Source organism: Ammospiza caudacuta, chromosome 6, assembly GCF_027887145.1.
Source record: "Ammospiza caudacuta isolate bAmmCau1 chromosome 6, bAmmCau1.pri, whole genome shotgun sequence".
Classification (NCBI taxonomy): domain Eukaryota; kingdom Metazoa; phylum Chordata; class Aves; order Passeriformes; family Passerellidae; genus Ammospiza; species Ammospiza caudacuta.
In genome coordinates this window covers 572,464-594,258 of record NC_080598.1, presented here as the reverse complement: position 1 = coordinate 594,258, position 21,795 = coordinate 572,464, and the positions used below count along the sequence as shown (strand labels likewise).

The window sequence follows — 21,795 nt, the reverse complement described above, 5'->3', positions numbered from 1 at the left end:
CGGGAGAGGCTGATCCACATTGCCCGGGAAAGGCTGATCCGCAACTGATCCACATTGCCGGGAAAACGCTGATCTGCACAGCCAGGGAGAGGCTGATCCACAACTGATCCACATTGCCGGGAAAAGGCTGATCCACACCTGATCCACGCCACCAGGGAGAGGCTGATCCACACCTGATCCGCACTGCCGGGAGAGGCTGATCCGCACCTGATCCACACCGCCAGGGAGAGGCTGATCCACACAGTAAGGAAGAGGCTGATCCACACCTGATCCACTCAGCCAGGGAAAGGCTGGCCCAGGACTCGATCCGCACAGCCAGGAAGAGGCTGATCCTCACCTGATCCGCACTGCCGGGGGAAGGCTGATCCACACCTGATCCGCACAGCCAGGAAGAGGCTGATCCTCACCTGATCCGTACAGCCAGGGAAAGGCTGTCCCAGCTCCTCATCCACACAGCCGGGAAGAGGCTGATCCACACCCGGTCCGCACGGCCAGGGAAAGGCTGTCCCACACCCGGTCCGCACGGCCAGGGAAAGGCTGTCCCACACCCGGTCCGTACAGCCGGGGGAAGGCTGTCCCACACCCGGTCCGCACGGCCGGGGGAAGGCTGTCCCACACCCGGTCCGCACGGCCGGGGGAAGGCTGTCCCACACCCGGTCCGTACGGCCGGGGGAAGGCTGTCCCACACCCGGTCCGTACGGCCGGGGGAAGGCTGTCCCACACCCGGTCCGCACGGCCGGGGGAAGGCTGTCCCACACCCGGTCCGTACGGCCAGGGGAAGGCTGTCCCACACCCGGTCCGTACGGCCGGGGGAAGGCTGTCCCACACCCGGTCCGTACGGCCGGGGGAAGGCTGTCCCGCCGGGACAGGTAGGGCGGCGCTGGCTGCTCCTTCTCTCCCGGCTCTGCCCGGGCCCCAGAGGAAAGGCTGTCCCCCGCCCTGCCGTGGCCCCAGTGCCTGTGGCACGTCCATCCCCCGGGCGGCGATGCTGTTTTTACCCGTGTCGGGTGGCTCCGGGTTTATTTCACCCCTCTGACAAAACGGGCTTTGTACCTGTTCCCGTCGGGGGGATTTTGTTTCCTCCTACAAAAGGCAGCACTGCCGGTGTCAGAGCCCACCCTGCGGGGCCCTTCCCCGGGGGCCGCCGCTCTGCTGGGCCGGGACGGGAGAGCAGGAGGCGGCCGGAGCGGTGACATGAGCGGTGTTACACAACCAGAGCTCCGCGAGAGACAGGCAGGACCTGTCCGGGTCGGTGCCCCCCGTGCGTGTAGGTGCTTGCGCTGGATGACTTCAGATCAGGATTCACTCAGCGTTCACTCAGCGCTGACACTTCAGAGGATTGCGCTGTCGCTGCTGCTTAACTCACGTTCGTTTCTGTCCGGCAGATCCCGGCCATGCTCGCCGTGTTGGTGCTGCTGTGTCAGCTGCGTGTGGCGGTGCTCGCCTTTCCTCACTGCCCCGGCGGATCAAAGGACTCGGAGCAACCGGAATGGAAAGATGGTAGCTCAGTTTTAACGTGACTTTGTGCTTTCCAAAATTGTTTCTAAGTTTGCTCTGCTGGCTTCTTTAATTGTTTGGCTATTGTTGTTTTGGTAGTTGTTGTTTTGGTTTTTTATGGTTTAGTTGGTTTTTGGTTTTTTTTTTGTTGTTGTTTTTTTTTGGTGTTTTTACTTTATGACAAAATTATGCTGCTTTATGCCTGATTTCAGATTATTTTAATACCTCTTGCTGAAATGAGCGATAATTGACTTTGGTGTTCATATCAAGTATTTATCAGACCTTGTCGTAAGTGCAGATTGGGACAATTGAAATTTTTCCAGCCCGCTGGCATTATTGTGGCTGATACAACCAGAATCCTTTAGGTAACATCAAAATTCAAAAAAGTTTGAAGCCTGTGTTAAGACAGCATTGTTTTGGTATTCTCTCAGCACATCACAGTTGTATTTGCATATCTGAAACTGCTTTATGTTTGAAATGGTTGATTTGGTTGTTTTTTGAAATTGCTATTTGCTCTCAATGCCAGGCCCCCTTACAACACCTGGAAAGAGGAGCATAGTGCTGCTTTTGCAGTTCTTCCCTGTGGAGGGAGAGAAGTAAAAAACAAATAAATTCCCCTCAGAGACTCAAGCACTACAAAGCAAAGGCTGGTTAGCATTTTAAGGGCTTCAAAAATAAATTCCTGCCTTAGCTGTCCAGTCTTCTCAGTGGACAAGGAGTGCTGAAACCTTAAGACAGATTTTAAAAAGTCATCATTTTAAAGACTTTTAAAAAGTCAGGAGGCTCCTTCAGGGCAGTATGAGGAGCAGAAACCATGGCTAGCAGAAAAGTGCTTGTGACAGATGATTTGCTAAAATCCATCTTGCTCTGGGCATGAAACATCAGGCTGCCCCTTCCCTGTGAGCTCCTGTGAGACCTCACAATAGGCCCAGACCATTCCTCCTTTAAAGACAGAGTTGGAAAGAGAAGTATATCCAATTAATATCAATAATATTAATATTATAATATCCAATAATAGTAATATCAATAAAATATTGAATTTTATATTATATATATATATATAAAAAAAAATCTAATAATTTAGCAAAAAAAAAAATAGAACAGTTGCCAAAGGTATGGGGGACCTGCATTGAGAGGTCGCCCTTCAGCATTTTGTGAGCATCTTTTACCTGCAGAGCTGCTTCACTGAGAGTATTGTGTGGTTGCATTTTAAATTAAATAATTAAATGCTGGGCACCCTAAAACTGCCTGGATCATTTTCTCAAAACAAGGACTGCAGAACTGCATTCAGGACCCTCACATTTGATGCTCAGTTCAAATCCATCTGTTTCATTTTTCAAACACTGTTTTAATCTCCAGGTAGCAAGTAAGTTGGAGATGGAGATATATGACAAAGTGAAAAAAGTGCAGATAAATGGATAAAAATTCTTAAAAAGAAAAAATGGGCCATGTATCCCTGGGAATTGAGGGTTCTAGGCTCCAGGCAGTTTGATTACGCATTGCATTTTAAGCAAAGTGCATCAGTTCTCTAAGATAATTCACAGGACAGCTAATACTACTTGCATGGTAAAGAGTGAAACACTACTGAGCAAAACTGAAGATCTCTGCTTCAGAAGAACGAAGTTACTTTTGTAATTTGCACTGATCCAAGAATATTGATAATATTTTTTCTTGCCCCATGTAATTATTTTCCCTTTCCACTTGCGGGTTTGAGGGAGTTTTGATTTTGGCTTTTGTTTTTGTTTGTTTGGGGTTTTTGTTTGTTTTGGTTTTGTTTTGTTTTTGTTAAGTTCTTTTCTCTGCTTACTCTCTAGGTATAGTATAAATATTTTAAGCTTAGATTTTCTCACAATTGCTTTAAAATAACAAAACCAAATGCACGTACACACGTGTAGCTCCTTCAGTACACAGTGTAACAGTGTGCAAATGATATAAATATATGCTGTCATATTCCTTAAATATTCTATCATATTAAAGCCATAAACAGCCAGTATTTAAGTTATGCTGCACTTTTCCCATTTTTCAGAGAGCAGAGTGTTATGAGAGAGCACTGCAAGATCTAACAGTGACTCTTGGGGTGAAAATTCCAGAGCAATGTGATAATCTTGCCAAACAGGCTAACAAGAACACAAAGCTAATTTGTAGCTGAATAACTTTATCCTGAATCTCATCTCCTTTTTCAGCCATCCAGCTTGGTGTGTAACAATGCTGTTTCTGCATTACACTTGCAAAAATAATCCTCTAGTCATTTTGCTCAACCAAATAGCCTGAATTTTGTGGACATAGATTAGGCTTTCACTAGAAATTTGGTTTTGCCCTTTTTTTTCCTTTTTTTTTTTTAATAAGAAACTGTAGCAAGAGCAGGCTAAAACTTGACTATGGAAAATGCCTAGTGAGGAAATACATTCCTGTATTCCAAAGCCTTCTATAATTTCACTCACTGTTCTGGAATCTTACCTCACCACTTAATCCATGAGGCCTCATGGAACACAAAAGAAGAGAATCTCTTCTCTTCAGAAATGCATGTTGTCAGTAAAACTCATATCACGGACAAATTTAAAACAAATAAACTTGGCAATAAGGCACCTTTACATAAAGTTTGGTGCCACGATTGTGAAAGGAGAACAATTGTAGAATGACTAGGAATCTGCTGATGTGATTTAAAAACTAAATTCTGTAAATAAAACTGTGACTCACAGATACCAGAATATTGATAAAGGTATATTTGGTTTTTTCCTTCCCCCACCCTTGTCTCCTTCCCCCACTAGGTCAGGGTGTTGCTTACTTTGCATCTGGCTGAATTTTGCTTTGTGTGACAATTTCTTTGTTCTTAAGAGCTCCAGTAAAAACTGCTGCTGACATCCCACCAGGGGTCACACCAAAACTGGACCAGCAGTTCTCATGGCAATCAAATTCTCTTGGCCCGGATAAGGAATAGCTGAGGTGGCTTTTGAGAAAGGCAAATACATTTATTTCATGTTACATAGTTAGAAAATATAGTAGTGAAGAAGAAATTTTAGGAGGAGACTTTGATCTTTCCCTTGTATGTAGCTGAGAGATGCTAGGGGAAGAAATTATCCCAACGTGCTCCTTTAAAATCTTTACCATTCTTTAAAAATACAAAATTTAGCCTTCCTAACTTGTTTTAAATCAACTTTTTTTTTGTTTTCTTCATTAGTGTTCACATCTGCAAGGGAGGCCAATTTATTCATTGGACGACATCTTCTGAACAACAGATTTGATTTTGAAGCATTCACAGCCGATAACCTGGAAAGGGAATGCAATGAAGAACTGTGCAATTATGAAGAAGCAAGAGAAATTTTTGAAGACCCTGATAAAACGGTAGCAGTTCAAATTGCATTTAATTTAATGAGGGAGGTTATTGGCTAAATAACCGTATTTTTATACAGAAATTATTGCAACATACATTATTGTACACAAATACTGTAAATCCTCTAACACATCACTGAGAGATGACTGCTTATTTTGTTGTAAAAGCAGATATCCCAATTACATGGGGTTCTTGCTTTAGGTACACAGTGAATGCACTTGAATATGTTGAATAATGTCTTAATATATGAATAATGCCTTAATATATCAGTGTTGTCTTAATATATGAATATTGTCTTAAAGACATTAGATGTTGCCTTTAATTCTGCCAACAAATAGAAATGAAGCTTCAGAAGTCCCACTTGTGGCTATTCCTAGATTTTTCAGACTTCTGGATTTTTTTAGTAACTTCTCAGCATCCAGTTTAAATGTTTCACATTATTAATTATAAATGTATTAATTGACTGATTGCCTCCTTGTGTCATGCTTAGAAGTGTTTTGTAAGAGGCAAAACTGCAGTTCAGTTATTGCTGGGTATTCCTGTAGCACCACATTCTACCTCCCCACCTAGACATGGCTAACAAGAAACCTGGTATCTAAATATATATAAATATATATAAATATATGTAAAAATATATTTATATATATAAATATATATAAATATAAAAAGAAACAATGAGAAACCTTTCAGCTCAGTAAAGGAATGTGAGGATTGTCTGAAGACTGGTTGTTGCACAAGCAGCAAGACTCTTTTTGTGATTCTAGGTGTGCTCTGCACAAAGAATGAGGAATTCACCCCTGTTCTAAAGGTGGAAGTGTTAGCTTGCCATTACTAACAATTTCCTAAGAAAAAGGTCAAATTGGCTAAATTGAAATTTTGCTTGAGTCTTTTGTCTGGTAGCAAAAGCGAAAATTATAACTCAACACATTTAATGCCTGATGGTCATAAAACGTTAAAGTTCTTCTCTTAAATGGATCCCACTATTTTTCCTAGCTGATGTGAATTCAAATGTTGGAATTTTAAGAAGTTAACTTTGCCTCAAATTCTGTTTTGTAGGGATTTGAAAAAAATTAATTGTAAGCATTTTTTGGTGTCAGAATATACCCTCATTTCTATTGTCATCTGGCAAAAATGTGAGGTAACACTATAGTTAAATGCACTTTTTTCTTTTACCAGCTGGGATCTGAGAAATTTTAATGCAAAGTTGTAGAAGAAAAATACCATGGGATGAGTAAATACAAATCCCTCAGCAGGAGTTATTTCTGTTTATGCCACTGCTAAATTCTGCCCAAGGTACCATATTAAATATAACCTGTAACTTATTTATCTCATATAAATCTGATTCTTTTTGGGTTTTATAGATGGATTTTTGGAAAGACTATTCAACTAAAGGCCCTAACATAAAATTAGGTAAGTCATCTTTTTACTTTTTTATTATATTGCCATATTTTCTGGTTGTTATAATAGTACATTCTTAATAGATCATGCAATCAGTTAAGGAAATCAGAAATTATCTTTTTACTGAAGATCACTGTGAACTGTGCAAATATATTTAATTTCCTGATATGATAAACCTGAAGCATCTTAAAGTGGGATCCAATATACGTCTGCAGGTAATTTCCTTGACCATTCCTTTATTACACAATTGGTAAACTTGGCAGTGATTCTGTGGCTGCTCCTGTGGTTTGGTTTGGTTTTGTCTCCTCCCTATTTCTTCAATAGTAATATATAACAGCCTGATTTAGGCTCAGAGTAGTCTGATGCCAGATAATTTTAATGTATTTAATAATTAATTAATAAATTTAAATCAATTTAATAATTTTATTTAATAAAAAATGGTCAGTTGGATCTGATCAAGGACACAAGTACATGAAGGAATATTTGGAAGGCTTTGGAAGATAGGCATCCCAACAGTTTCCTGTAGAGAAAAGGGGGCACTGACTCCCTTTTGTTTTAAGTCGACTGTGAATGATTCTCTTGGGTTGTGTTGCTCAGATTTAAAGCTTCTTACAGCAAGTTAGACATTTGTGGAAGGAGCAGCCTAATAGCAGTGCTAAAATAGTATTTTACAGTGAACACTGCGGGCTGGGTAGATGGAAGGAACAGAATGAAAATCACCCATGTTTTCTCTCCAGGTGATGAGGCACTGCAGAAGATTAATGTCACAGGGCTGCTCATCAGCCTGGTTGCTGCTGGAGTGCTGTTGGTTATAATTGCACTGATTGTCTTCTACTGCTGCAAGAGCAGATGCAAATCAAGGCAGCCACCAGGGTAAGGAATTTCACTGCTTAAAAAACCCAAACACGCACAAAACAAACTCTTGTTTAAGAGTGGCATTTAAAAATCACTGTGGGTTGGTCTAACTATTGTGTTCTCAGAAAATCCAGTGGAAGTTCGAGTTCTTACTTGCCTAGAAGCAAAGTTAAGTGAGCACCAGCAGTAGTTAATAACACAAAAACATAAAACAATATTGCACTCCCAAACCTTTGGGTTTTTCTTTTTTTTTAACTTGTGTGTGTTCTTCATTTCAAAATATTCTTACTATGATGGAATAATTGGCCTGCAATGTGAAGTCTAACATGTTCTGTTGGTGCTTTCAAATAAGCTGAATGCTCTCATGGCATGTGCTCTGCCTCAGATGTGAAGTAGTTGTGGTAGTAGATGATGAAGCAGTGTGGAGGAAATGCTTTTTTACCAAGTCTCTACTTCTGAATGCTCCTTTGTCCTAATCTTGAAAGGAATATAAAAGGATTCTGTGCTTCCTCTTCCCTATAAATGTCACATCATTGAGCTGTTCTTACCCTGTGGTTTGGAGAGAGTATTCTGGTCTTTGTGATCACTGAAAGCATGGTTTTTCTCTTGTGGAGTTTTTTTGGGTTGTTTGGGGCTTTGTTTATTTTGTGCTTAAGACTTAATTGTGGCATTCGCATTCCCTGAAAAATCCCTTCATCCAGGATTTCTCTCCTGGGAAGCTGAGAAGCCTCAGAGAAAAAGGAAAACAATAATTATCTCATTTGCTTCTCCTGTGTTGTGCTCACATGTGCAATGTGTTTGGAGATTGTTTACCCACAGGTGATTGTTTCGTTGGGTTCTGCTGTGAGTTGTTTTCACTCTTTGGCCAATCAGGGCCAAGCTGTGTTGGGGCTCTGGAAAGAGTCAGGAGTTTTCATTATTATCTTTTTAGCATTCAGTAAGTACCTTTCTGTATTCTTTAGCATAGTTTAGTGTAGCATTCTCTTATATAGCACAGTGTCCTAAAATAATAAATTAATGTTCTGAGAACACGGAGCCACATTCATCATTCCTTCCTTCATCCCACAAACACAATACTTCATCTTCTTGCTTCCCTTTAAAGCAGAACTTTCCACTCACCTGCTGTTGCCTTTGTTTAGGTACATGGGTTATGTGAGGAGCAGAAGAAGAAATTCAGCCAACATCTTCAGGAGGCACGAGGAGTTCTCCTTGAGCCCCCTTCCCGAGGACCCGGAGCTGCCCACCTACGAGCAGGCAGTGGCCTCTGATGGCCAGCACGCCGTGCCCCCACCCCCTTACCCAGGGCCCCCCAGGCACCCCCGGCTCTTCAGAAAGTCCATGTCCCTCCCTGGCCCCTAGGCACGCACCTGCTGCTGGGCTCGGGGCGGGTTGCTGGAACATAACATGCTTTTGAGAAAAGTGCGCGCTTTCCTTGCATATTGCAAGATGACTTACAGAAATGTGAAAGATCTTCTGGACGGCGAGGGAGCAGTGAAGTTCCCGTTTGGGAAAAGAGGGCACCTGGCACAAAGGCTGCAGGACTGTTCTTTGCACAAAGGCAATGTGCCAAGAGGAGAGAATGCAGAAAGAGCAAGTCTTGCACTGCTGCCCTCTTCCTTATGAGCCATCTCATCAAACTATTGATTCTTCATTAATAGTTTCATCTTCTTTTTCTTCAGAAAGAACAGTATTTTAATTGCTCATATTGACACTAGCAATTTTTTGTGACTTAATATTTTAAACCACCATAGGAAGTCTACTTTGTTGTTTGACATATTCACTTCTTTGCTGGGTGAATTTTCTATTCATTCTTGTAATGGACTTGAGTGCAAAAATTATTTCATGGCTTGATCTGTCAAATATACATATATATATATATATATATATTTATAGTACTGCTAGTGGATTACACTGGCTTGGTTTAGACATTGCTGGTCACACAACTTAATTGGTTGTATTTTTGTGTGATAATTTTGCATCAAAAGGAAGCACACTGCCAATTCAGGCAAAGCACACTTGCATCAAATTGTTTTGACGTTGAACAGGTCAAAGAGAGGAAATAGAATACTGTGGGCCAGTGAATGTTGAGCAAAAAGCCAGAGATTTGTCCCTTTTTAAAAAGATGCTCAGGTTTCACAGCTAATGTTTCTTTCATGGTTTAAAGACTGAAATGTAGAGAGAAACACTTAACTTTCAAACCAAAGCCCAACCTACCCCCAGAAGCACTTTAATAAATGTGTCTACCACTAAAGGGATGACAAAATGATTCCTTTAAGTAGAATGAAACATCATATTAGCTCAAATATCAAGAGTCAAGAACTCCTGGGAGTTATTGGTTCTCTGTGTCAAGACAATTTCTGTATCTACAGCTGTAGCCACCATGAATTTTACATCTTCTTTTTTCCCCCCTCATTGAGTCAATGCTGACAACAGCAAATTCTATTTCAATTTGGTGCCTACAATCCACTTTATAAGTTAAAGGATTAAGGGTTGAAATGAATATGAAATACTTCACTGAATCTTATTTTTTTAACATACTGGAAGCTACTGTGTTGTTGACCGAGATGCAGAAATTTGAGATTTTCAATCTGTAAATGTCTTTGTAATGATGGAAACACTTCAAGTCTTGGAATGTAAAGGGGGCACACTGGCAGTGCTGCACAACGAAGTCTTGCCCTTTGAAAAACAAGTACAGTGCAGTTGGTGGCAGTGCCATTGGTGTTCCTGTTCACAAAGCTTCACCATCCAATTTGGCTTTTGGTGAGTCACAAATCTCGCTCCACCTCCATTTTTTTGTTGAGAGATGGGGGAATCCCCATGTTGGGATGTTTCAATTCACTTTTGCCCTGCTTGTGAAAGCATTTGAGAGTTCTTGAAGACTGAAATAAATGAATTGTGTGAGGTCACTGTTGATTATCAAAATACAAGGTGATGACAAGCTATGCAATCATAAGCTTGCAAAAACATTCTCCCATATTTCCCTTTCATTTGCCTAACAATTTTTCAATTTTTTTAATGTGCATTTTGAGCTCTAGGGCACACTTTTACCTAATTTTTTCCTGGGACTCAAAAATTACTAACTTACGGAACTGACAGGAGCACTGCAAAGGAAAGGGATTTCACAGGGCTTGTGACCATTCAGAGATTCTGTAATGTTGCTACAGACATCTGGCAAAGGCAAATTTTAAACACACTACAGAAATCGTACAGAATCCCATTCAATCACCGGACATTTGATTTTTCTACTGTTCCTACAAATTATTTGCAGCTGATTCCATCAAATGCAAGAAAAATCTCATCCTTCATAATTAATAAAAAAAACTTAAGAGGGTGTAACTGTTAAACATCAATGGTGTAGTGCTCTGGGCAGTAAAATGCCCTTTCAGTAGAGTAAAACACTCAAATTTACTCAAGGAATCTGCACCTTAGACCCTGAGAATGTGCAGGACTGACATTCAAACACTGGTTGCACACGGCATGATAATTTGGGAGACACATCCTGCCTTTTGCAAAGAAGGAACAAAGTTTAAAATTTAGTTGAATACAGTGTAAACTTACCTCTCCTTGTAGAGGGACAGAATTCCTTTGAATGCCACTTGTCTGGGTTGAGTTTGTTTTCCTTCTTTCATGCACTGACTCCTGGCCCCCTCTTACCTTGTATCTGGTCTCTCTTTAGAAATCATAATTCAGCAGGGTTAACAGAGGCAAAATCAACAAGAGACAGACTATAGGGAGTGATGAATTTAGATTAAAATTCAAATTCATTTATTTTGCCACGCTTGCAAATTTTACATGTAGCTTCTTTTGAAAATGGAGTTGCTATTAGAATACATAAAGCAGCAAATGACCCTGACAGAGACCAGGCTTAGATTGGATATTGGGAAAAATTCCTTTACTGTGAGGGTGGTGCTGCACAGGCTGCCCCTGGATCCCTGGAAAAGCTCCAGGCCAGGTTGGATGGGGCTTGGAGCAACCTGGTCCTGTGGAAGGTGTCCCTGCCCATGGCAGGCTGTCTGGAACTCGATGATCTTTAAGGCCTTTCCCAATCCAAAGCATTTTGTGATTAAGTAGGAAGAGGAGGAGGAAGATTTTTGAGGAGCAAAGCAGCAGCAAGTTAACTTGTATAGAGATTTAAACTGTCAGAGGTTTGATTTTGGTGTTTCTTTCCAGGACCTTTAGGAAAGACAGTGGATTTTAAGTGATTTAACAGAGATCTACTATGACTGTTGGAAACAGAACTGTCTAAACAAAACACTGGTAAACACAAATATTCTGTTTTAAACGTGTCACTATAAGTGCTGTTAGCCATTGCCTTGAACAATTTTCCAGAACAACCTTTTCAGCATCACAGAAGATTACAGCATGCAACATTTTAGAAAACAAGACAGTTCATTAATTAGGGCAAATTATAAGGGTCAGGAAAGTGATCTCTGGCTGTGTCAGTTGAAAAATAAATCACTGAACCTGTTTACTACTGCAATAATAAAGCCTGCTCTATGTTCTATCAATTATGCATTTATAGGGCAGGGGGTTGTTGGGGTTTTTGTGAATTCATTGGAACAGCAGAACCAAAGCACAACGTGGAAGTGCATTTCCTCACCACAGCTGATGAAAATGTGAGCTCTGAAACATTTGATTCTGGTCCTCTCAAGGTTTTTATTGGCTGCAGCTGAACTGGGATTGGAGCAAGAAAATGAGATAACTGATCACTTCAGGTAATAAAAAGTATAATGCTCTGCCAAATTCTTTACCACAATGCTGTTGCCAAACCCAGTTCAGAGTATTCTATTGTTATAATGATGCCCACTTCTATTAACTGGAATGTTTCAGTCTGATCTGCCCTTAAAAGTTATATTTGAAATCTGAAAAGCGTAGCAAAATTCCTTATCATTCCTCAGATTATCAGCTGTGAATAAGATTAATTTATTACCTGCAGCTTAGCAACACTATTTCTAGCTTTAAATAAACCATCAAAGTAATAAAAAAAACCAAAAACAAGCAACAAACCAAACTTTTCTATCCACAGTCTCTCCTGCCAACAGAACTTTTACTGCTGCTATCCTTGCTTGTTCCATGTGGTATAGAGAACAGGAAGGAAATTCTGGGTTTAAAAGCCATTTTCAAACACTTCAAGCACGGCCTTTCCATCCTGTAAACACCTTTCAATTAATTCCTGTCACTACAAATTTATCACTATCATTTCCACAACAAAGAACTTGTACGTGTTTTCCTCTCAAAAATCTTAAGCAGATCTTCTCTGCTCTTTATTTAGCTATTTTTGACTATTTCCAGTAATTTCTGAACTGTATAAAAAATTACTTAATCTTATGAACATTTTTCCTTCTACTTGTCTGTCAGAACATTTTGAATGCACTTGTCACTGGCTATATTTAATTCTAATTTTGATTTCAAGTGCTGCCATATTTTGGGTAATGGGTAGCAATATTTTAAGCTCTGCTAGTCTCTATATTATTTTGTAAAACAATTTCCAGATAAATGTTTATATAAACTAAGCACAGCAAAAGAGAAAATGCTAATTTAGCCTATGATTAAAAAATGAAAAAAAACTCTGACAACCCTTTTGATTTCTTTTAAATTGAGTTGGTACCAACTCTTCTGAAAGCACCTAAAGGGGGCTTAGAGGAAAATGGAGACAAACTTATTAGCAGGGCCTGTTGTGACAGGCTAAGTGGTAATGGTTTTAAACTGAAAGGGATTTAGACTACATATAAGGAAGGGTTTTTTTACCATGAGGATGGTGAAACATTGGCACAGGTTGCCCAGAGAAGTTTAGGATCCACCCCAGTTTATATGGGGCTCCATCCATGAAGATGTTCCTGCCCATGGCAGGGGGTTGGAATTAGATTACCTTTGAAGTTCCCTTCCAACCCAAACCATTTTAGATGGTTCTTAGATGATTTCTCATGCCATAGAGAACTTATTGCTAGAGAAAAAGGGCTATGGTTTGTTTTCTTTAACACTGGCAGTTTCTGCTCTGGACAAAATCTTCCTGCTCCACTGCTCTAGTTTAGCTGAGCATCTGAGGTTCGTGAACTGCAGGCACTGAAGATGAACTCTTCAAGACTTAACCAGGTGTTAACCCTTCCATCTTCCATGACTTTTGTCAGGCCTTGGGTGAGCAGATTTAACACGATGGTATCACCAAAAAATACCCTTTTCCTAGGGGTAGTGAAGTAAGTGAGATCTCCCCAGTGAGGAGCAGAACAAAAGCAAGGCTGGAAGCAGGAGTTCCTCACGTGGCAATGGCAATTTCAATCTGAAGTGGAGGCACACATGATGCAGTGTGTGTGGAATTCCTCAGAGAGGCAGGAGGGCAGCTAGACAGAGCAAATATGGAGCACAGTGAATTTCATTACATTAAGCCACTTTTGATTTACCCTCTGGAAAATAATTCAGAGCTGTGTTTTTTCTTCCAACCGTACAAGAGGAGCTGAGCTCCCCACAGACTACCCAAATCTCCTATATTTGAACATCCAATGAAGCTTTTTAACCAGATAACTGAACTGATATTTGAAATACAGCTGATGGGATAGATGCTTCATTCTCATGAAGTGTCTTGGGACAACAATTCCATCTTTCACTCCATTTATATAAATTAATCATGGCAAAAGAGAAAATACTAATTTAGCCTATGATTAAAAAATAAAAAAAACCTCTGACAACCCTTTTGATTTCTTTTAAATGGAGTAGGTAACACTTTCTTGCATGCTATAGTTGGTAACACTAGGTGCTTTTCCATGGAACCCAGACTACTGAAGCACTGAAGCATTAAAGGCCATCAGATGCAGGCAGGCATCCCATTCTGGGAGCCCCACACTCTAAAGGGAGCAGACAGACTTCAAAGCACCTGAAAAGATATTTCAATCTAGAAAGTGGTGCAGTTAAACATAAGTTTTGAAATTTTAATTTCTGAAGCAGTGCCTACTTCATTTAAGAAACAAGAAACACCTCTGATTGCTCAGTAGGGCTCAAGCTCCAGTTTAATTTTTCTAAAGATCAGCAAGTATTGAATATATAAACATCCAACATTTCACATTAAACACCCACCATTGATATCATACAAAGGAAAATGTCTTCTAGTAAGAGTTAAAACAAAACACTCTCTATTAAAAATATGAGTTTGTTCAAGATCAAAGGTTTTATTTAGGTTTTTTTGTTTTTCCTATGTGCAATGTCATTGCACATTTCTCCCACTTACCTTATACCTGTTCTGGTCCTTACTGGATCCTTTTATAAATCATCCAGTGAAAACATAGACAGCTTTCTCAGGACTGGGTGATTTGAGGCAACACAAGTGCAGTGGTGGCACCTTGGAAGGAGTGGAAGCACATGACCAGGAGGAGGATTAGGAAAAAGAAGGAAATAAGATCTTCTCCTCATTGCTGCAATGAGCTTTGCACCAGCTCTCCATCATCTTTTGTCATGTTAGAAGTCAAGCTTTCATAGACCAACTTTAGCTCAATAAAATGAATTCTGAAGATTTTGCTTAATTTGTTTGCACACATACTCAAGTTTTCAAATAAATGCACAGAGCAATGTAAATGAAGAAATTCAAAGGAGGGCATTTGCTGTGAGGTTCCAAGACAGAGTGTGCTCTTTGAAAGGCAGCACTCTCTTCCCTATTCACACATATCTTAATGCCTAGCTTCATGTTTAAAGAGACCACATGCCAAATTAAATGCAAAATCTAATCTGTTAAAGCAACTGCAATTTTCTGCTTTGGTCAGAATCCCAATTACAACAACAAACAACGCAGCCAGTGATTAATAACAAGCCTAACCAAAACTCATGTTATTACTGCCTATCTGATCTACTCACTCATTCCTGCTCCTGCAGGATACCACAGGCTGGCAGCAGCCACAGCCTGCACAAAGGTGCTGCATCCAGCATGTGTAGCTGTCCAACAGTGCTCAACAGAAACATGTGCTGCAGAAATCTCATTTTGTGCACTTTTCACAATGTGTTGATACATCACACCCAATTCAGCTTTGGCCTGAACTTCTTCAAACTTCATCTGATTAGATACATTCAAGTCGCTTGATTGTTTTATCTTTGAAACATTAGTTTTTGAAAAAGAATGTCCTCAAGTCTCCAAAACACTGTTTCCAAACAATTGTGAAGATTCATTCTCTCAGCACAAGGCTATTCATTAAATTTATTTCTAAAGCTTTTGTTGACACATCGTTAGCCACTGAAAGCTAAGCACCAAGGTGTTTGTATATGTTAGCAAACTATTTATGATACTGTGATAGTTCTAAAATAAAATACTATTATGTGCTGAAATACAATCCTTTTTGTCCACTTGAAACAACCAAGCTGTAATCTCAGACTTGCACCATTAATTGCACATTCTGCCCTTAACTAATTTCTTCCATCAACAACAGGTGAAGCTGCTGATCCAGCATGTGCATCTGACTATTCTTCCATGATTCTCTTCAGTCCACCAAAAATTGCCCAAAAGCACAATAAGAATTTTGCTGCAAAGCCCAGTTTACAGGTTTAGCTGAAAGCCTCTTAAAGGAAGAGAAAAAATATTTTGGCACAGAAACGCAACGGAAGAGCCAGAACAAGACCAAAACCAGGCATCATCTGCTATGGAAAAGCAAAGTACAGGAGCAATGCTGTCTGTGAAAGGAGGCACTGGGGATAGAGAGACATTGGAAAAACAGCATAGAGTCAGGTTTGTTGTACCTGCAGTGAAAAGGAAGTCAAAAGCACAGGCACCTTGTGCTGCCAGCCTGGTGCTCTGACACTCATGACACCATTAAAGCTGTACCATACCACGATGTTCTTCTGCAGAGCCAGGTATGGAGGGGCTTGACAGCTGGCCTGCAAGCAAAGTTGAGTTAATGGAAGAAATAACAATTGATGATTTTCCAGTGTATCCACAGCAAGGAAGAAGACAAGGCTGTCAGCATGGAAACAGATTAGAAAAAAAACATGGAAATTTTTGTAAGCTAGACTACATGCATAAGTAGATGTTTATACATGTCTTATTAAATTTCTCTAGAACTTTTGCCAATTATATTGACATTAATTGCTTTGCACCAATGAATATAATAAGTTATTGAGATATAGTTACGACTTAAGATCATGTTTTGTTAAGAGTATATAAGCTGGAGAACACAAATAAAACCTTTTTATCTTGGACCCTGATCACATGCGTGTGTCACGTCTGACCTAATGGTGACAGCCAGTCTTGTACATCCCATCCTTCAGTGGTGCAGGTGACCCTCCTGAAGGACAGGCTGCCATCCAGAGGGACCTGGGCAAGCTCAGAGGTGGCCCATGGAAATCTCCTGTGGTTTAACAAGGCCAGGGCTGGTGCTGCACCTGGGCCAGGGCAGCCCCTGGTACCAGTCCAGGCTGGGGATGAGCAGGTCCAGAGCAGCCCTGGGGAGAAGGACTTGGGGTGCAGGTGGGTGAGAGGCTGGACAGGGTCCAGCAGTGTGCAGCTGGAGCCCAGAAAGCCAATGCCAGCCTGGGCTGCACCCAGAGCAGCCTGAGAGCAGCTGGGGAGGGGATCCTGCCCCTCTGCTCTGCTCAGGGTATCCCAGCTGGAGCTCTGCACCAGCACAGCAGGACAGGGAGCTGCTGCAGGGAGCCCACCAGGGTTAGAGGGGATCCTGCCCCTCTGCTCTGCTCAGGGTATCCCAGCTGGAGCTCTGCACCAGCACAGCAGGACAGGGAGCTGCTGCAGGGAGCCCACCAGGGTTAGAGGGGATCCTGCCCCTCTGCTCTGCTCAGGGTATCCCAGCTGGAGCTCTGCACCAGCACAGCAGGACAGGGAGCTGCTGCAGGGAGCCCAGAGCACAGCACAGGATTACAGGGATGGAGCACCTCTCGCAGCAGGACAGGCTGAGGGAATTGGGGTTGCTCAGCTGGAGAGGAGAAGGCTTTGGGGTCACCCAGCTGTGGCCCTCCAGCGCCTGCAAGGAGCCTGCCAGAGCAGTGGAGAGGGGCTTTACAAGGGCATGCAGTGACAGAACAAGGGGGAGCTTTGCAATGAAAAAGAGCAGCTTTATATCAGATTTAGGGGGAGATTCCTTGCTGTGTGAGTGGGGAGGCCCTGGCACAGGCTGCCCAGAGAAGCTGTGGCTGCCCCATCCCTGGAAGTGTCTAAAGCCAGGTTGGATGGAGCTCTGAGCAGCCTGGATAGCAGAATGAGCCCCTGCCCATGGCAAGGGAGTTGGAACTGGATGATCTTCAAGGTCCCTTCCAACCCAGGCCATTCCATGATTCTATGCTATACAAGATAAAAAACAATCACACTCAAACACCGGCTTACATTTCTTCTGGTAACATATGTAATAATTCTAGCACACTGTGCAACAAAGAAGCTAATATATAAATATAACAGTTACAAATAAATACATTGATGCCAATCATGAACTGGAGCAGGATTTTTGGCCCTAGATCTGTGATTGCTATATTGCTTTAATTATGATAAAATCACAGAAAAGTGCCAACTATTCCTTAGCTTGATCCTGCATTTCATTTGGTATATGTTCACTCTAAACATGTAACCAGACCTCAAAAAGCAATATTGCCATTCAGCCTTGTGCAACAGTGAATGATTTAAAGAGAAGCAGGAAATTTTCCTTAAGGGGCAGTGTGTATGAGCTCACACAGTTCTCCAACAGAGCTGGCTTGATTCTGGCTGAAGTGTCACACAGGCAGAGGAGCCCAGCACTGTCTGCAGAGTGCACTCCTGGACTCCAGAGATTCCCATGTGGAATACACCACCAGCCAAGACAACATCTCACCACAAGATGTAAAACTCCCCTGTCATCTCCTCCTGGCTGCTCAATACAGCTGAGCCAGCTGACTCAGCTCAGCAACATTACAGAAAAATCACCTCTGGCAGAAAAAGGTAAAGGTGAAAAAGGGAAGCCAGTGGAGTGAATTCATTACTCACCCTGTGGCCAGAGCCCATCACTAGAAGTGAGAGGGTGAAGAAGGGAAGCAGGGACAGTCAGGCTTTCTTCTTTGAGTTGTCAGCAAGCAGCTGAGGCAGCCCAGCCCTGCTGCCACGCCACATCTGGAGGCAGCAGCACATGGAGATCATTCCTCAGACCTTAAGCAGATGATTCCCATTAAAGTGTAACCTTAAGTACTTATATCTGTCTCCTAGCTATCAAATTATATTTTTGATTCTATAAAGGATTTATTTTTTCCAAGTGGAGACTCATTGTTTAGGGAAAGAAATGAGAAACAAAAAAAATCAGTAGTGCTCCAAGCTGGTACACTGCACAGATTGTGTTACAGTGCTTCAACTTAAGATTTTGGTCTTAAGTAGAGAGAAAAATTGTATTATGTTTCAGCAAGATATTTTTGTTATATTAAATTCTTGACTTCAGAGAGAAGCACATACAATATCACTACTGGCCACAGGCACTAAGTTATGCACTACAGTTCAGAAGGCATTTTAGCCCACTAAAGCTCAGTTTCTAAACAGTAAGTAACAGCTGCATTTGAAACAAAACCATTCCTTATTAAGACAAGATTCCAAGTTTCAGAATCATTAACACACCTAACATGACTACTAAATACAAATTTTAATATGTACACTTTAATCTAAACATTAAAAAAAGTCTAACATGATCTATCAATGGACTTTTTCTATCCCTGAACAGATCCTTCAGAAAAGCTGCCTGTAAGTTTCCTGGGTACCAGGGTACTGTAAAAGCACTTACTCTCAACATACTCTATTGTTGTCTTAGAGAAAAGTGTTTCAAAATACCATTTGTTACAAAAAGATAAAATGCACAAGCTTGGAGGAAGATTTCCTAGACAGAGGACAGCAACGAGCAGCAGGGGTCAGTTTAATGAGAAAGCCGCGGAAGTCTCCCTGGCTGATCTCAGGACAAGATTGACCTCATACACAGGAAAAGCAAATCACTGGATAAACTGACTTTATCTGATGGTTGTGGACATCAGTGGTTAAGCTTTTAGTCTACTACACCTTTATTAAAACCATGTAAAAGAAATTAAACTTAACAACAGCTGTCACAAATTGTTTCGCTCAACTTCACTATTTGAATGCCAGCAAAAAGGATCTACTCCAGCAATGCTCAGGGAAGCACAGTGTCTGTGGTTCATTTAGTGGCATGAAGGCACTGTCTGTATTTCCCTGCCTGCAAATCTGGACGGGTTCTTGTTTGTGATTTCTCGTGTAACATGATTTTACAGCCATGTACCCACCCCCACATTCACTTTAGAGCAGTTCTGTAGTGGAAATAAACAACATAATGGCATTCTTTACAGTTCATGTTGCCATTACTTGAAGAAAAAACCAAACAAGACACTAGCAGTTTTACAATTTATTAACACACCCTTCCAAATTTAGGACAAGAAACTCCACAGCAACATGTTCACTCTAGAAAACCAGACACTACAAGTAGAAGGAAAAGGCACTTCCTATCAGTTCCATGTATCACCCTGCTCTCAGCCCCACTTGAGGGAAGCAATGTGCTCTAAGTGTAATAATATAATGGCGATTAGTGGAGATCCTGCAGGGAAATAAAAAAACTGTGGGTCCTTCCCCACTGGAAATGGCACTTTCAGCAGCATCAGCAGCGCAAACGCTGCACTATTAGCATACAACTGGAGTCATTTTCTGCCATCAGGCCTCGTTCATATGTAAAACAGCAACCCCGGGGAGAGAAAGTCTCCCACCCCTCCTCCAGCTGCAAGCAACACAGGTGCTAACTTATGCAAACACGAGGAAAACTCACTCTGCTGGTTTCTGGCTTTGGGGAGCTGCTGCTTCTCCCTCCAGCCTCTGCCCTGGCCTCTGGGTGACTTTGCTCCTCTCCTCAGTGCTGATGACTTTCACACTTACCTTTCTTTCCCTCCCCATCCATGGCTGCATTTCTTCCTGCTGCTTCTTGAAATTAGGCATGAGAAAAGCAGAACCTCAGCTTTTCCTCCTAAAGTCTCATGCTTTTCTTCTTTCTCATTTAATACTGATCACTCCGTCTTTTCATTCCAATGTTGAGGTTTTTTGCAGCTTTTTTTTTTAACATCTAATCTGATAGGCTGTAGCCAAATTTCTAAATGCATTTCACTACAGAATTCATTTCAGTCTGTGGTTCAGAATTGCCTGGAGTGCTACAAACTGAATCTTCAAAAGACTTACTCGCTCATTAGCATACACCTTCCCCTTCTGAGCAGTGCCTTCAGGTGCAGTCACCCTCTTTCCAAGAGCATGTTCCTCATCTTTACCTCTGAGGCACATTCCTCCTGCTCATCTCGGCCTGCCTATCTTCAATCTGCAGGGAAAGCAAGACACCGCAGTTCACTCATCATCCTGATGTCTCCTTCGCTGCTACCCTGCTCTGTGCAGATGGTGCCCGTCTCCCTTATTCTTTGTTTTAACAGCCACTCACCAAAAGACACAGGAATTTACCATCTACAAACCAGGTGGCTTAGGCTGCTCTAAATAAAAACAAACTGCTTTAGCCAGTCCTAGCTAAAGTAGAAAGTTTTACCATTTAAATTTAGACTAAATAAAAATAAAGAATAGATAGATATTCTCTCTCTTCTCTTGCTAGCTGGCTTTTGGCATACACGAGAAAGCTGGAAAGAGATTTTTCACAAGGGCATATGGTAATGGACAAGGGGCAATATACAAGGGGCAATATACAAGGGGTAACTGACAAGGGGCAATTGACAAGGGGAAATATACAAGGGCCAATATACAAGGGGCAACTGACAAGGGGAAATATACAAGGGGCAATTGACAACAGGCAATTGATATGGGGCAACGGCTTTAAACTGGAAGGATGTTTAGATGAGATATTAAGATGAGATTATTTACTGTGAGGAGGGTGAGACACTGGAACACCCAGAGAAATTGTGGCTGCTCCATCCCTGGAAGTGTTCAAGGCCCGGCTGGATGGGGCCTTGAGCAACCTGATCTAGTGGAAGGTGCCCATGCCCATGGCAGGAGGATCGGACTGGATGATCATCGAGGTCCCTTCCAATCCAAAGCACTCTGCCATGCCATCATACAATTCCATCCAGGCCTGCGGTGACTTCTCGATGGGGAACGCCCGGGTCTTTGGGAAGCTCTGACATACAGACACATAAAGAGGCGGTGGCTCGGCGCTCCCCGCCGCGGGGGGGGGCGGCCGGGCGCGGGGAGAGGCGTCAGCGCCCGGTGCCGGTGCCGGTGCCAGGGCGGGAGGGCGGCCCCACAAAGCGCCCTACAATGGGGCGGCTGCCGGGCTCCATCTTGGCGGCGGCGGCGGCCCCGGAGCCCGCGGCTGGCGGCGCTTCCCCTCCGCGGGAACAACATGGCCCCGCCCCGGTTCCTCCAACAAAGCGCCAGCGCTTCGCTCCACCGAGGAACCGGCCTCCCCCGTACCCGACACCGCCACCCCGCCCGTCCCCGCCTTCAGCCCCCCCACCCCGCCCCGGTGGCGGCTACCGCCCCCCGCCACGCTCCGCTCCCGCCGCCGCGCTTCCCCCTCGGGCCGCGGCCGCCCGTCCGCGAGTCACAAACCTCCTTCCTCCTCCTCCTCCTCCTCCTCTTCCTCCTCCTGCTGCTCCCGCTCCCCCCGCCGGCGCTGCTGGCGGCGGCCCCGGCGGCCCCTCCGCCGCGGCCTCCCTGCCCCCGGCCACGGAGCCCGTGAGCCCCAGTGCGCTGGCGGGGGAGGAGCATCCTGGGAACGCGCAGCCCGACATGG

The 21,795-nt window shown here is 42.7% G+C and overlaps 1 protein-coding gene and 1 long non-coding RNA gene across 2 annotated transcripts; one reads left to right on the top strand and one right to left on the bottom strand.

The window, feature by feature from the left end:
* The first annotated feature begins 703 nt into the window (after positions 1 to 703).
* PRRG4 (proline rich and Gla domain 4) lies at positions 704 to 11,876 on the top strand. Its single transcript, XM_058806587.1, has 6 exons — positions 704 to 869; positions 1,386 to 1,500; positions 4,676 to 4,839; positions 6,190 to 6,238; positions 6,964 to 7,099; positions 8,221 to 11,876. The coding sequence occupies exons 2-6, from the start codon at positions 1,395 to 1,397 to the stop codon at positions 8,438 to 8,440; spliced, it is 675 nt and encodes a 224-aa protein (XP_058662570.1). The 5' UTR covers positions 704 to 869; positions 1,386 to 1,394; the 3' UTR covers positions 8,441 to 11,876.
* LOC131558658 (uncharacterized) lies at positions 10,834 to 20,378 on the bottom strand. Its single transcript, XR_009274831.1, has 5 exons — positions 20,244 to 20,378; positions 18,021 to 18,179; positions 15,794 to 15,931; positions 14,301 to 14,411; positions 10,834 to 13,419 (listed from the first exon to the last, which is right to left on the bottom strand). It is a non-coding gene; the product is annotated as an uncharacterized LOC131558658 (long non-coding RNA).
* Between the last annotated feature and the right edge of the window lie 1,417 nt (positions 20,379 to 21,795).

Excerpts from the sequence above, each read along its gene's own strand:
- PRRG4 (XM_058806587.1), top strand. The coding sequence starts at position 1,395 with ATGCTCGCCGTGTTGGTGCTGCTGTGTCAGCTGCGTGTGGCGGTGCTC. Across the intron at positions 6,239-6,963 it reads AGGCCCTAACATAAAATTAG|GTGATGAGGCACTGCAGAAG; the intron begins GTAAGTCATCTT and ends TTTTCTCTCCAG. Across the intron at positions 7,100-8,220 it reads AAATCAAGGCAGCCACCAGG|GTACATGGGTTATGTGAGGA; the intron begins GTAAGGAATTTC and ends GCCTTTGTTTAG.